General features: G+C 42.5%; 1 protein-coding gene and 1 long non-coding RNA gene across 5 annotated transcripts; both read left to right on the forward strand.

The window, feature by feature from the left end:
• Positions 1-538: 538 nt before the first annotated feature.
• On the forward strand, positions 539-3,687 carry LOC119285879. Of its 4 annotated transcripts, none has more exons than XR_005139940.1 (5): positions 539-1,463; positions 1,670-1,714; positions 1,802-1,939; positions 2,121-2,214; positions 3,285-3,687. It is a non-coding gene; the product is annotated as an uncharacterized LOC119285879 (long non-coding RNA). The 4 variants fall into 4 exon arrangements; XR_005139941.1 differs by having other exon boundaries at positions 539-989; positions 1,363-1,463; positions 2,121-3,687; XR_005139939.1 differs by having other exon boundaries at positions 539-947; positions 1,363-1,463; positions 2,121-3,687.
• A 3,981-nt stretch (positions 3,688-7,668) lies between these two features.
• LOC119285882 (DNA-directed RNA polymerase I subunit rpa49-like) lies at positions 7,669-10,825 on the forward strand. The gene is made up of 4 exons (XM_037565200.1): positions 7,669-8,143; positions 8,649-8,795; positions 9,383-9,691; positions 10,161-10,825. Exons 1-4 carry the CDS (start codon positions 7,772-7,774, stop codon positions 10,596-10,598), a joined length of 1,266 nt encoding a protein of 421 aa, XP_037421097.1. The 5' UTR covers positions 7,669-7,771; the 3' UTR covers positions 10,599-10,825.
• Positions 10,826-16,015: the final 5,190 nt, after the last annotated feature.

The following is a 16,015-nucleotide window of genomic DNA, read 5'->3' on the forward strand; positions in this document are numbered from 1 at the left end:
GTAAAACTTGCATCCATATCAGCATAATGCCCTCTATTCCTCCATATGTAGATGTAATAACACCTAGCCAGATCGAAGTAAGCTTCTTCATCGCCTTAGAAACAAATTCTATACACCAATTAAGATATCAAATTTAAATTTCTAGATTTAAGAACCGAACCTATAGGCACGATGAGGATGTCGCGTGGGGATTCAGATACGGAGGAAACGACACATCTAGAGTGCAGATGTGTACCGGCCAACACACTGGGCATCAGCATGCGGTGGGTATCGTCGATTATTTAGATACATTATAACTGTGCACCTTTAGAGCTCTCTCAGACCATTAGCATTCACAGCCATCAGATCTTCACTTTTAGATGTTTTCGGCCGTCCGATATAACTCTTACGCCACACTTCCCGCGACTGAACGGGGCAGCTGCTCCCGTGGCAAAATTGGAGCGCGGTGGTTGATTGGGCCCTCGCCCGCACGAAGGCCTTCCTGGGCCGGAAGCGAACAGCCGAGGACTCCTCGAGAAAAAAAATGCAGCGAAGCCGCCCCCTCCCATCCCCTCCCCTACCTCGCGTCTCTCTGCCTGTCTCGTACGATGTGTGCCCCATCATGCGCCGTCGAAATTTCAGTTGCGGGAAGGGAGGAGTATACAATTTCGGCGGCGCCGCCGGCACGCATCTGGTTATCCCTGTCGCCGCCCCCCTTACGCTCTCACGGAGAGGACGGAGTGAGGCGCATGCGACCTGGGCTCTCTCCTCCTCCCCGATCTCTCCTTCTCTCTACCGACCGGCGAACATGTGGTGCGCCGCCGCCGTCTTGGCGCTTAAGCCGGGGAGTTCGGCTTCTTCCCTCCCCTTCGCGTCCCAGATTCCTTGTGCCGCCACGACGACCACCACCTCCTGTTCTTCATGCCACACACAAGCTGGGCGGTGCCCCTCGAAGCCCCCCTTGGACGGTTGGATCCATCACATCGAATCCGCTTCACCACCACATCACTGTTGGATTTGAGACTTAAGCTCAGATTGGATTTTATTGATTACTTTGGAAACTCATGTACAGATCATGTTAGTTAGAAATATTGTCACACTTAATATGACAATTCGATTGTTAGATTTTTATTTTTAGATTAGTTAGTCAATGCATCAAAAAGATTTTGTAATCTGTTGTTGATAATGGTGGATATCTGATCATGTTAGTTAGAAATATGGTCGCACTTAATATGACAATTCGATTGTTAGATTTTGCTTTTTAGAGTAGTTAGTCAATGCATCGAAGAGATTTTGTAATCTGTTGTGCACCATATAGGAAATTTCGTAATGTGTACTGACTGCAAGAAGGCCTGAAATTTTCTTAATGTGTCCTGGCTGCAGGATGGCTTCTTGATGCTCTAACTGGAAGTTATGCCCTTTCAAAATGAAAAGGATACTTGGAAGGCTGGTGCATTTTGATCTAGAGAACAAAGCCATACAAGGTGAAATCATGAGTCCTACTTTCTTTATTTAGAAGAGGTCATCTTTGTTGCTGCTACCTAAGATGTATTGTACCTATATCATCAATGAACCACATGCTCATTCTTATTTATAGCATTCATCCATTCATGTAAATGCATTTGATACGCCAAATTTATACCTATCTAAAGAAGTAAAGATCACACTTTACCTGTTTGTTTTTCTGCAGATGAAAAGCAAAATCAAGGACCCTTCCACAAGTGCCATAGATCAGGTGAGCTTCAATTTTTTTGAAATAATCGTGACGGGTCACAATCGTGTAACATTGATACTGATCAGGCGTCATCCATTCTGATTTCAGGTAAGGAAGCAAAATTAAAAATCGATGCCAAGAGGTGCAAGATGGATCATGGTGAGAAGAACTTGGCCACAATGAAGCCAAAGGTGGATAGAGGACGGGGATCATGAAAATGTAGCGAACCTTTTGCATAAGGAACAGGTAATATTCTAAGCATATGGTCAATCATGATCCAGACCAAGATACTACTTTTTAGTATCTTGACTTTTACCTTCGATTTGTGACCGGATTTGAGAGGCTTCGACAATTGCCACCGGTGTGATAGAAGATTCACATAGAGGGTGGGGAAATGAGGGTGACACTGTGTCTCTGCTTTGCCCAGGCCAGGAGGTCGAGCGCACGCTTTCCTCGGTTTCGAATCAAGGGGATAGCCTTGCTTTTGTGCCGGCGTTTCTATTTCAGTGCGCCTCTGTTAGGTAACTTCAATAAGCTTGTTAGCTTCTGTTAGATCCTTAGCTAATTACATTTGTCATGGATTTATTAGTGTACTTGTACAACTTGGTTCATGAGTAGTACTGGTCGATTTTTGGTTCTCTATGTTGTTGACATGGCATGTTTGTTCGTACGTTTTAATGCTCTATGCATATTAGAGCCTAAATAATATGGTTGGAAGTACTTATTATGTTAGCACTTTATTATGTTGCTCCTGAATTTCCTCATAGATGCTATCACAGAAGCTAATGCCTGGAGTATATATGTCACCGTACATATCCTCCTTTGTGGCAGCATCTTTTTTTTTGAGAATGTGGCAGCATCTTCTTTGCGCATATGCGGAATCTGGCACCCTAAGGAATAACATTGTCCTTTGGCAGAAGCAGAGGATTTTGTTAAATGCTTTCTATATAAAGATTCACATAGAAGGATGCCTGCAACACAAACTTGAAATGAGTTTCAATCTGTCTATATGGATCTAGCTTAAACTAATGTCGTTACTAGTATCACATATGTTCTTTAGGTCACCCATGGATCAGAAATACAATTACTTTAAAATGCCATTGGTTATATTCTGTCTTATCAAAGCTTAAACTCCTTCATCATCATTACGTAAAGATGCTTTGATGGTCCGCATTGATGAAATTTGTTCTAATATTTCTTCTGTTGTTCCACAGAGAAGTTGCTTCTTCAAGTTTGAACTTGCATCGTTCTATGTGACAATTTTTTTTATGGTTGTTCCATAACCTCCCTGTTTTCATAAATGGTTAATCAGTTTCATTTCCACGTTTCTCATAGAACATCTTGATCAAAATTACCGTATATGCCTACAATCTTCATAAGTATTTATTTGGGAGCCTATGTTTTTGTACTTCTGATTTTAAGTACCATAATAGAATGCTTGGACAGCTCTCAAACTCTGATCTATTTTGGAATCAATTTATTTGCACTTCAAAGTGGCACCCACAAATGTTTCTTTTGACACATGTGAGTGATCAATTTAGTTTTTATCATCTTCAAGTTCCAGCTATTGATGTATGATATTTCTTGATAGGCTTTGTCGACCTAGACTGTTGATGAGCCTTTTCTATCTGAGAATGCAGTATTCTTCATTGGAGCTTGATAGAAATGGATGTATATTTGCTGCATTGAGACCGTGTATCCATAGGTCAACAAGGATCTGAGTAGAGAGCCCCTGTGGAGCTGACCTTCTACACAACACGACACTCATCATATCTTCCATTTTCCCTTTCTTCCTCTGTTATTTCGACATCTTTGTTCTTTCCATTTTTTCTTGTTATTCGCCGTATAGGTCAATTGCTTAGGCCTTTTGAGTTTTCGTGACTGACATATTTCCATAGGCGGTGATCCAAGTGAAATTTGTAATTAGCATCTTTCTAGAGCATTGTAGATAATCATGTTCAGATGTTGTCTTATGGAAAATTGATATTTCTTTATTTTTATTAGAACCTGTTTGGTTGCTGCCTTGAGAGACTTTCCTTCATACCTGCCAAAGTTGGTTATTAATCCGTTGCCTAAATATATGTTTCTTATATTCATTCTTGTCACTATTGGACTTTTGACATAGTAGTTTCTTCCCTTGTTATCTATGCTCAAGGACAAGGTTTATGCTGAGGGTGCTGTAGCTATTGGCAATATTATTGTTGCATGTTTTTCTTGCTTTTGTATCTATGCATAAACAAACTTGTTAGTTCTAACTTTTATGCAGTTTGAAGTCACAAATTTGTTTTAGATTTGTTACAAATTGATTAAAATAGTAGTAAATATTTTTGTTGTAATTCATCAAAATATGTCAATTCAAAATAAACTCTTCTATGTTCACAAATATACGAATATGTTTGTGCAAATTTAACATATATGTTTCATGTCTTCAAATGTCAAGTATCTAATAGACGGGCGCAGCAACGCGCGCCTTAAATGATCTAGTCCAAGGCAAAACCCGACGACTGTCAACCAGGTGCGCAAGTAGCTCGACAGATTAAAGGGGGAAAGAACTGCATCAGTTACGCTTGCATGAGCAGGAAGAATAAATACGCCTGTTTATGTATGATGATGAGAGTAGTGGAATTTAATTTAGGCCAGAGAAGGTGAAGAGGGAGAGATGCAGTTGTGGAGAAGATAGTAGGTAGCGAGGCTGACCACCAAGGAAAAGACTTGAAACGGCGCCGCTGCGACGAGGGGAATCGTCTGGAGAAAAGACGTTGTTGTGTTTTTTCTTCAGAATAGAAAACGCTTCGGCTGAAAAGGAGGAGGCCCAGCGAGCGTTGTGATGGGCCAGCCTTCCGGGAAAAAGGTACGAGCGTGCCCAGAAGCAATTAACTGGCGCATTTCTAAAATAAAAAACGGGTGCATTAACCCCTCAAAAAATAAAACTGGCGCATTAGAGAATGCAAAAAAAAAACTGAATTGTTGGACTTTTTCATATGTGGTATTTGTGGGGCATGTTGGATGATGTGGATAGACTGCATGTCAAGACAATTAGGATAATGGGGATGAACTATTTAGATATTATAGATTTGACTCGATAATCTCTGGCCCACAAATCATGCGTATTCTTCCATCTTTCTCTCTATGTAATTTATTCGAGTCCACTGCCTGTTTTTGCTGTCGAGCCATAACACAATTCTGGACATGACTAACTATGTCTGTAATTAAATTATCTCCATCTTTCATAATTGATTCAGTCTAAATACGAAAAATGTTTGACGACACACTGGATCTCATAGTGTTGTGTCAGCCTAGCAGGAAAGTGAGGAAAAGCGCTCGAGAAATGGCCGCCGAGGGTGGCGGTGACGATAACGGGAGGAGGGGCGGGGGAGGGGCAAGAAAAGAGAAAAAGGGCGTCTGTGTCACCGACGGGTGGGTCAGGGGAGGACAACGGCGTGCATCCCGCCCGTCCGCGCACTATATGCCTCGAGAAGAGCCCCGAGTCAGGGCTATAGGTGCTAGCACTGTCGCTGGCATGGGCCGGCCCACGAGCGCGCTCGCTCACCCGGGGAAACGAAAAAGGTCGCTGAGTTCGATCGCTAGATCCGTCGCTCCCTCGAACGCTTGCTAGTAGCTAGTTTTTTTTTCCCTTTTTTTGCTGAAAAACCACCCAGTTTTTCTATTTCTTACAAAATTAAATTATGAAATAAAAACAGGCTTACAGTTGTTAAGAAAAAGTCATCAATTTGAAAAAAAAAGTTCATCTCTTTAAAAAATGTTCATAGGTTTTTGAAAAAAGTTCATCGATTTTGAAATAAATTCATCAGATTTGAAAAAAAGTTCATAGATTCTGAAAAAAGTTCGTCGATTTTGAACAGAGTTCATCGATTTTTTAAAAAATGTTCATCAAAATTGGAAAAAACTTTACCCAATTTAAAAAAGTTCATCGAAATTTAAAAAATCATGGATTTTGAAAAAAAAAACATCATTTGAAAAAGTTTTCAGCGAATTCAAAAAAAAATCACGTATTTGGTGACAATCCAACGGTCAAGGAAAAAGAAAAAACAGAAACCAAAAAAGAAAAAAGAAAAAAGAAAAACGAAAAACGAAAAACAAAAAACGAAAAACGAAAAAGGATTGAATAAAATACGAATATGTTAGAATGTTAGCACGACTGCGCTTGTTGGCGGGGTGGTTGCACCAGCCAGCTGTCGGGGAGGATATCGTAGGTTCGAATCCTATTTGCCGCTCTCTGCAGCAAGAAATCGCAGATTCGCACAGGCGGGTCGATCTGATAGGTCCTATTGGGCCGGCCTGTTTACGCCCTTTCAGCGTTCCCGTTTTGCGAACCTTCCAGAGGTTCCCAGCCGGTTTTTTACTGTTTTGGGAACCTTCTGAGCCGGATTTCTTTCTTTTTTGTTTATCTTTTTGTTTTCTTTTTTCCCCTTTTCTCTCCTTGTTTCCTTTTTCTGTTTATTTTCTTTACTTATTTCTTTTTTGTTTTTTCTCCGATTTTCTTTTCTTTTCGTTTTCATTTTTCTTTCTTGGATTGCTTTTTCTTTTTCAAAAAATGTTCACATTTTACAAATTTTGTTCATTTTTACAAAAAGTGTTCTGTTTTCAAATTTTGTTCATAACTTGCAATATTTGTTTGCTTTGTTTCAAAAAATGTTCATAATTTCATGAAATGTTCCATTTTCAAATATTTGTTCGAAAATTCAAAAAAGTTTCATGTTTTTTGAAAACATTTTCTACAGTTTCAAATTTTTTGTTCGCATAGGCAAAACAATCTTCTTGTCTATGAAAATGTTCAGAAATTCAAAATATGTACACACGTTTTCAAAATATAGACCATTTTTCTGAATTTTTGAACAAATTTCAGATTCTAGAACATTTTTTGGAATGTTTCAAAAATTGTTCAAGTTTCTTTGTTTGCAATTTTCAAAAAATGATCGTTTTTCAAATTTTGTCTGGTACATTTTTCTTTTAAAAAAAATCACATCTTTAAAAAAAATTTCATCATTCTAAAAAAATGTTCCCGTTTTAGAAAAACACAAATTAAAAAATGTCCTGTTCTCAGAATTTGTTCACAAATTAAAAAATGCTCCTCTTTTTGAAAAGTGTTCGCAAATTCAAAAAATGTTCGCATTTTGTCAAAATTTGTTCATGATTGTGAATTTTTGTTCAGAATTTAACAAAATGTTCATACTTTTTCAGGATCTGGTCACAAATTCAAAATATGTTCCTGTCTTTAGTTTTTTTCAACAATTCAAATTATTGTTCAAAATTTCAAAAAACTTGTATGTTTTTATCAAAACTGATCGTAATTTTTAAGAATGTTTCTGTTTTTCAATATTTGTCCACAACTTCAAAATTGTTCCTTTTTTTAAATTTGATTACATATTCAAAAAATGCTAACTAAATTTAAAACTCGTGTGTGTTCGTAAAAACGTTCTTACATTTAAGAAAAATATTCAGAAATTACAAAAAAAAAGTCCAGAAAAGAAAAAATAACCGGATCTGGTGATGTGACTAGTTCTATAGTACTCGCATTGCCATATCACCATAAGCATCAATCAGGCGTAGTGGTTACTTACCTTGCTCTAGAAGTGAACAGTCGTAAGATTGATTCTTTGCTGAAGCTTCATGTTTTTCTTTCATTTTTACACCGCTCGCGGTTTGTGTGGGCCGCCAAGTCGGGGGGCGCCCCGACTGGTTGCCGCAGTAAGCGGCACATAGGTGCTCCTGCAGGAATCCCTCAAAAAAGAAGTGCTCCTGCAGGAATCGACCCGCCTCAATGCAAAATACGGTTTAAATTTGAATCGAAAATGAATCAAAACCGAAAGAAAAAAAACATTTATTTGTTTGCTTCGCGTGTTGGACCGTGTTTTGCGTCCCTTAGCTTCGAAGAAGGGACGCGGCCGAACCACGACTTGGCCTAATATACCCAGGTACTGGATTGAGATAATAGCTTAAATGAAACGCAATGTTGTGGTTGTGGAGGACTTTCGTGCAAACATCCATTCTTCCTCTCAGCCTTAAGCGAAAAAACCCTAGCACTGGACGACCTCCAAAACCCTAGAGCCGTCCCCAATGGCGAGCCACGAAACCGACCCGTCCCCTGCCGCCCCCTCCAAGAAGAAGAAGAGGCACTCCAAGAAGCGCAAGGCCATCGAAGTCACTGTAGATGCCTCCTTTCCTGGCGCCGCCGCCCCCGTCGTCGGCTACTTTCCGACGGGCTACGACCCCCTTGCGGCCGCAGAGCCCCCACGTGCGCGGTTGTTCCGCCACGAGAAGCACCATAACCGCGTCGAGCTAGTGGTCCGCGCCCCTGGTGGAGGCCCCGACTTCGTCGGCCGGAGCTACGCCGGCGAGGCCGCTGCGCCGCAGCTCTGCGGCTACGCCCTCGGCGTCCTCGACAAGGCCACCAGCACTCTGAAGATTGTCCCCATCGCCTCCAACAAGGTGAGCATCTCCATCCCGATGGCGCCAAAGTTTGTTCGGTCTTGTTTAAGCAATTCTACATACAGTAGTATTGTTCTTAGTTGACGTGAAATGTTATGATCCCATTTATATTTATAAGCAGTTCTAGTCCGTTTATAAATCAATTCTTGTCCTAAGAACTGACATGCTTGCTCAAAGGAACAAGAGATTTCGGGTGGGCATTGGAACTGCGCTAATCTGTAATTGGTTTTATGGTTAACCTCCTTAATTCAAAATAAATGCTGCAACTGGGTGATTCTGTAACATCGCTAGCATAATTTAAGATTTTGTGAGCAGATGTGCCTGCTCCGAGTTCCTGTGGTTGGTGAGATGGTATCTGAACTGCTGCAAGGGGATTTTCTTTCTCAGTATGACCATTATAATGGTTTACATTGAATGTATCTGAGGTTTATTTAGTTCGAATAAGATTAGCATTTGTGATTGGAGGATATGTAGCGTTATTCTGAATGTTTGTATTTCCAAACAGATTTTGAGGCTAGAGCCACACTTTGAAGTGCAGCAACCGGCTCATTCACAACAGTCAGCAGCGGAAGCAGGTTCTTCTGTAGCAGATACTGAATTGAACAGACAAGATCTTACCCAGGCTTATGGGACCAAGAAAGATAAGGATAAGGTATGTTTGTGGTACAGGGTCTACTGTCTTTGCTGTTGACTATATTTGTTTTTTTGTAATTATTATTTTATTTCATGCTGTGAGCCTGAGCGGTGAATTTTGTACGGTAGTACTCCCTCCGTCCCAAAATAAGTGTCCCAAAATAAGTGTCACTTATTTTGGGACGGAGGGAGTAGAACATAATGGTCATGAATGTAAGGTGTCACTGTTTTTTTCTTGTTGTAATGATGGAAAATATTTAGCATGAACTGTCATGAAAATAATATACCTCTTGCTACAATAGTTTTGTGCATTTAGATAAACTTGGCTTTTCCTCTCTCTTTTTAGTGTGACAAGAAAATACTTTCTTGTATATGTATGTAACTGGTTTTTAAAGTAAAAATAAGCTTCCACAGACTTGTTACATGTGTGAACTTAACATTTTCCATTTTAAATAGGTCGCAGCCATTTTCATGATGTTACAGGATTATTTTTCTTCTTCTCCTCTTCTCCCATCTTAACAGTGTCCTCTGACATGCTTAACACTTAAGTTTTGGATACAAACATGGTTTGGTTCAGTTGAATATATGTATTCCTATTCCTTGCAGGATAATAAGTGGAAGTCACTAAAAGAACAAAGGAATGACCCTTCTGCTTATTTGGACCTTGATCTTGGAGAGTCCAAGACCACTGCAGATGCCACTGATAGTCAGGCATCAATGGAAGTTCGCAACATTCCACCTTATGATCCTGCTGCAGATACATCTGAAAAGGCATATCTTTTTGATGAGATCATTCCAAAAAATATACGGCCACACCTTCTTGATATTGTGGGACACTTTGAATCGGGAGAATTTGGTTTGAAAGGCTATGGGAGTTTTGTCTCGAATCGTGTGAATAAGTTGCAGGAACTTCAGGTAAATAGTGATGGTTTTCTATGTCTTTTCGTGTTATCTGGCGGTTGCAAGACCTTGTTTTGTTTCAATACCAGCATGCTCACAGTAGTATCCAGCTTCTTGAAACTAGCTTTATTCTAGACTTGAGCAGGATTTTTGAGAAAAGCTGATATTTTTACGTTGTCGTGATATTTTTCTGCAGTGGATCTGTCTAGGATGCATCCTTACTCCGTAGGCAGTTTATGTGTGATGTGGGGCACACATTCTTTCTGTTATTGTATTTGGATGACAGATATCAAGACACTATTGTTGCTACTTTTCCATGTTTTTGCTTTGTAGATATTTACGTAGTTATGCTGCCCAATATTATGCAGTTAATGATGGAAAACTAACTGTCTGCCCAATATTGTGCTAAAGTTAATTTAGAAAGAGTTGCTTCACTTATTATTCCATGTGATGTAAAATCATTAGCTTTTGTTTTGTTTTGTAGGGTGAAGATCAGGAAAGGCTTGCTTGGATACTATCCTATATCACACATCTCCTGTCCTTGTTGGCGCGCAACAGCTCCATGTCCAAGCAGAAAAGAAAAGAAAAAGACCAGACCATCCGTGGACCAATGATCCCACAGGCGGTGCACCGCAAGCTGTTGCTGATGTTCACGGAGCCAGGGTCTTCTTCCTTGTCGACAGAGAAACACGAGCTTCTGATCAATTACATTTTAGTACTCACACTTTTTGCTGATGACTTCAGATCTGAACCTACGGATATATGTGCGGACTTGAAAATGAACCGCCAGATGCTTAAACCATATTATGACCAGCTGGGATGCAAGTCCGTGTCAACAGGTGCTTTTAAACCATTTTTTATGACACTTCCAGCACCCCTCAAGTTCCCACAACAAGTCACAAGGAGAAGGCGGCGAAAATAACCATCTTAGTTATTGGTTTCCATTTGATATGGTTGTGATAGGAAAGGTATGCATTGCCACCGTCGAACCTATGTGCCCTCAGCTCAGTTTCACCAATGTAGTGGAGAAAATGATGAAGGTGGTTGTTCTGTTTTTGTTTTCTATTGTCACTTGGGAATTGCTACGAGAGGAACCATATTACTGATATATAATTTGCTTGCTACCGAAATTTGTTTTTTGATGCTACATTTGGTATACCACCTTGTCGTGAGTTGAGTCGTAATTTTTGGTTGTATTTTTCTTCTGGAAAGAGATGCCACATCCTTGCCATCGTCTACTGTGATGGTCACCTGCCACGATGAACCAGCAGGTCGATAGCCGAGCGACGAAGGGCCCAGCTGTCTGTGAGCTGGTTCTGTGGACTTCAGGGCCACTTGTAAGCGTGTGTTCTCTGCCCTGCTATAAGCGCCAGGACTAGCGTGCGTGTAGAGCACGTAAAAGGTGAATTCTGAATATCTCTCTCTCTCCCCCTCTCTCCCTTGAAGTGGAAAACGACGCATGCAACACTGGTGTGAGGGCTGTGCTCATGCAGCGTGGCCATCCGATTGCCTATATGAGCAAGGCGATGAGTGTCATGAACTGCAAGCTCTCTATATACAGAAAGGAGTTCATGGCAATCATGATGGCGGTGGATAAATGGAGACAATACCTCCAGAGAGGTGCTTTCACTATTTGGACTGATCACAAGTGTGTGCTCTCTTTCTGATCAGCAGCCGACAACAAATTTGCAGCGCAGAGAACACAACGCTTACAATTTCAGTTCAAATACAAAAAATAAAAAATAAATAGAGAATGGAGCTGCAGATTCTGTGTCTCGCATTGGTCATTGCTATGAAACTCAGGCCATGTCTGTTTGTCATCCTGAGATTGGATACAAGAGGTTTAAAATTTCTTACAACAATGACACTGATATGCTAGAACTACTTCAACAATTGGCCATTCATTCCCTTGACAGAGGGTTACTCTTTGGAACATGGACTGATAAAATACCAAGGACGATTTACGATAAAAAAAAAAATACCAAGGACGATTGGTAATTGGCAACAATTTGGCTTTGCAAACCAAATTAATCGCTGCCTTGCACGCATTCTGGAATCACTCCTACTTACCAGGGAGCAAAGAAGTTGTACTACTGGCCAGGCTTGAAGCTAGATATGGAGTTTTTTTGGTCAGACAATGCAGCATTTGTCAACAAGCCAAGCATACCAATCTGAAACCAGTTAGTCCATTGCAACCACTGCCACCTCCTTAAGCTCCTTGGCAGGAAATTACCATGAATTTCTTTGAGGGTTTGCCACCGTCCGAGGGCGGATATGTGATCAACTGAGCAAATATGCCCACTTTATATCCCTGCATCACACATACATAGCTCATACCGCTTCAAAGCTTTTTGTGGATCAAGTGGTCAGATTACATGGTGTTACAGTCATATTTACCAGCCATGTTTGGAGAGATCTCTTCAAAGATACTATGGGTAATACTCTCCTCTACAGCAATACGCATCACCCACAGACTGATGGCCGAAGTGAGCGGGTGAACCAATGTCTTGAGCAGTATCTACGTTGTGCAGTACAAGATCGACCCAAAACTTGGCATTGGCTTCCAATGGCTGAACTTTGGCATAGTACCAATCATCACGGTTTGGGTTGCTCTCCATTCCGTGCACTTGACAAGATGGAGCCCAATTTTGGAGGTATGCCGAACATTGCCACTTCCAACAACTCATAGATTGCTCAGACTGCGGTTGATTATCAAGACCACATTGATCTCCTACGTGCCCATTTATCTCGAGCTTAGGCTAGGATGAAGGCTCAGGCTGACCGCAAATGCGCAGAGTGACAATTTGCAGTGGGCGAGCAAATTTTCCTCAAACTTCAGCCCCATGCACAGCAAACGGTGGTCAATCGTCCATGTCGCAAACTTATAAACTTTCCTAAGTATTTGGGGCGTTCACGATTGTGGAACGCATAGGCGAGGTGGCCTATGGTGGTTTGGACCTGCCGGCCCACTGCCCAGGTGGACCCCGCTTTCCATGTTTCACTGCTACTGCAAATTACCCGCCGGTTTTCGGTGATCTGCCTCCACCGGATTTGCTGAGGTGCGAGGCGATTTTTCAACGACGGTTGGTGGGCAACGGCAATGTCCAGTGGGTAATTTTTTTTCTCAAGGAACCGGCAGGAGCACTGCCTTTTCATTTCAGACGAAAAAGAGGGTTTATGTACAAAGATGACAGGTTTTTCTGGGGAAACCTGACGAAACCCTTATAAGGACCGTTGTGGTATGCTAAGTGAACCAAATCACCCAATGCCGATCGCCACTTGTGCCCTGCCAAAGGCGCAAGCTCACATTCTTATGTCGTCGAGCGCGATGGCCGCCACCTCCAGGTGAGTGAGGCGGGTGCCGATGAATATCTGGCGGTTGCGCTCCTTCCAGATATTCCAGATGGTGTAGAGGAAGTGCCCGCTACGTTGGCGTCTTTCGTCCTTGGACAGGGGACAGATGAGCCGATCCCACCAGTCGGAGACTCCCATGGGAGGCGGAATTGTCATCGTGTTCGTCGGCGCCTCCCCCGTCCATGCCTGAACATGCGACCAAACCGCAATCGCAAATGGGCAGTCCTTGCAGAGGTGAGTTGCCGTCTCCGGTGCTCCCAGACACAGCGGGCATGTAGGATCGTGCTGCCATCCGTGAATAGTGAGCATGTCGGCCGTGAGGATCTTGCCATGGAGCACCAGCCAGGAAAAGAGCTTGCATTTGGGTTCCGCGTGTGCCTCCCAAATCTTCGTCGGCGAGAACCTGGGGAAGGAGCCGGAGACCTGGGTTGTATATGCCGAAGCCGCGGAGTAGATTCCATTTGTAGTCCAACGCCAGGAGATGGAGTCCTCCCTGTCCGTAGACAGTGTAACCTGGGAGGTCAGAGATGCTATCGAGATGAATTCCTGCAGGTGTATGGGGGACTGAAGGCGGGCGACCGATCTGATCCAGTTATCCTCGTGCAGCTCCTTGGACACTGTTGTAACACCCTCGATGCGACTATATCTCCCATGTGTCGAGGCACGACTTAGAGGCATAATCGCATTGAAGGCATATGTCGCAAGTAAGGCAATCTTCACAATATCCCATGTAACATAAATAATAAAGGGGAGAAAACATAGTTGGCTTACACTCGCCACGTCAATCAAGGTACATAAATAACATTACATCATCCAAACACTCATGGCCCGACTACGGCGCCAAAATAAAGATAACCCAACATGCGACACGGTCCTGATCACCCCCAACTGGGCACCACTACTGATCATTAGGAAAAGAAACATAGTATCATTGAGAGTCCTCGTCGAACTCCCACTTGAGCTCAAGCGCGTCACCTGGAGCGGAATCATCAGGCTCTGCATCTGGTGTAATAGTAATCTGTGAGCCACAGGGACTCAGCAATCTCGCACCCTCGCGATCAAGACTATTTAAGCTCAAAGGTAAGGCAAGGTAAATATGTGGAGCTGCAGCAAGCGACTAGCAAATATGGTGGCTATCCTGTTCGCAAAAGAGAGCGAGAAGAGGAGGCAAAGCGCGAGCGAGAAACTAGAGGGAAACCTGTGCAAGCATTACTCCAACACCGTGTCCACTTCCCGGACTCTGCCGAGAAGAGGCCATCACGGTAACACACTCAGTTGATTCATTTTAATTAAGTTAAGGTTCAAGTTATCTACAATCGGACATTAACAAATTCCCATCTGCCCATAACCGCGGGCACGGCTTTCGAAAGTTTAAATCCCTGCAGGGGAGTCCCAACTTAGTCCATGACAAGCTCTCACGGTCAACGAAGGAATAGACCTCCTCCCGAGACATTCCGATCAGACTCGGCATCCCGGTTCTTCAAGACAACTCCGACAATGGTAAAACAAGTCCAGCAACACCACCCGCTGTGCCAACAAATCCCGATAGGAGCTGCACATATCTCGTTCTCAGGGCACACCGGATAAGCTAAGCGTACGAGAGCCAACGTAACCCAAGTTGCCAAGGGACGGCCCCGCACGGTGCTCTAGGTTGGACCAACACTCAGAGGAGCACTGGCCTGGGGTTTAAAATAAGATGACCCTTGAGTCCGCGAAACCCAAGGGAAAAGGCTATGTGGCAAATGGTAAAACCAAGGTAGGGCATTGCTGGAGGAGTTTTATTCAAGGCGGACTGTCAAGGGGTTCCCATTATAACCCAACCGCGTAAGGAACGCAAAATCCGGGAACATAACACCGATATGACGGAAACTAGGGCGGCAAGAGTGGAACAAAACACTAGGCGAGAGGCCGAGCCTTCCACCCTTTACCAAGTATATAGATGCATTAAGATAACAAGATAAAATAATGATATCCCAACAAGTAAATAATGTTCCAACAAGGAACGACCTCCAATCTTCACCTGCAACTAGCAACGCTATAAGAGGGGCTGAGCAAAGCGGTAACATAGCCAATCAACGGTTTGCTAGGACATGGTGGGTTAGAGGTTTGACATGGAAATTTGAGAGGCTTGAAAGCAAGTGGTAGGCATCGTAGCATTGGCATAGCAAAAGAGCGAGCAATCTAGCATAGCAAAGATAGTAGTGATTTCGAGGGTATGATCATCTTGCCTGCAAAGTTGTCAGAGTTGACTGGATCCTCGAAAGCAAACTCAACGGGCTCCTCGTTAGAGAACTCGTCTCCTGGCTCTACCCAAACAAGACAAACAAGCAACAAGGACACAATCAACCACGTGCAAGGATCAAACAATATGATGCAAGGATGGTATGCTATGCGGGATGCGATGCGAGATGCATATGCAAGATTTGACAAGGGATGCAAGAATCTGGCCTCAACTTGGAAATCCAAGTATGCCACTGAAAAGATGAGATGAAAACGCTTGAAAACGATATAAAGAACGCCGGAATCGGAGTTACGGTTTGGAAATGGCAAGCGATTCAAATATGACCACGGTCTGCGATTTACAGCAAGTAGCCATCTAAATGCCATGAGATGAACATGCTACAGCACCCAAACATGGCAAAAAAATACATGACAGGGATGCATTCATGATGCTTAACAAAAGTCTAGCACTGAGCTACGGCCAATTCATCCATGAACAGGTTCAAACAAGCATGGCAAAAATGCATATGGTAAACAGATCTCAGACTTAGTGAAATTAACACTTGTCTGGAATTTTAGATCAGATAGCACTCTTCGGAGCAACAAAACTACATGCTACATGACCTGAACATGGCAAAGTAAAGCATGGCATGGAGCTACTCAAAGAGCTTAACAAAAGTCCCTTAGTGATCTTGAGCCAAAAAGGATCAGAAAATACAATTGCAAGCATGTGAACATGGCAAAAACATAATCAGATCACAGACT

This window comes from Triticum dicoccoides, chromosome 4A, assembly GCF_002162155.2.
Source record: "Triticum dicoccoides isolate Atlit2015 ecotype Zavitan chromosome 4A, WEW_v2.0, whole genome shotgun sequence".
NCBI classification, from domain to species: Eukaryota; Viridiplantae; Streptophyta; class Magnoliopsida; order Poales; family Poaceae; genus Triticum; species Triticum dicoccoides.

Coding starts and splice junctions, on each gene's coding strand:
- LOC119285882 (XM_037565200.1), top strand. CDS start 7,772: ATGGCGAGCCACGAAACCGACCCGTCCCCTGCCGCCCCCTCCAAGAAG. Junction 8,144..8,648: donor TCCCCATCGCCTCCAACAAG/GTGAGCATCTCC, acceptor ATTTCCAAACAG/ATTTTGAGGCTAGAGCCACA. Junction 8,796..9,382: donor CCAAGAAAGATAAGGATAAG/GTATGTTTGTGG, acceptor TATTCCTTGCAG/GATAATAAGTGGAAGTCACT.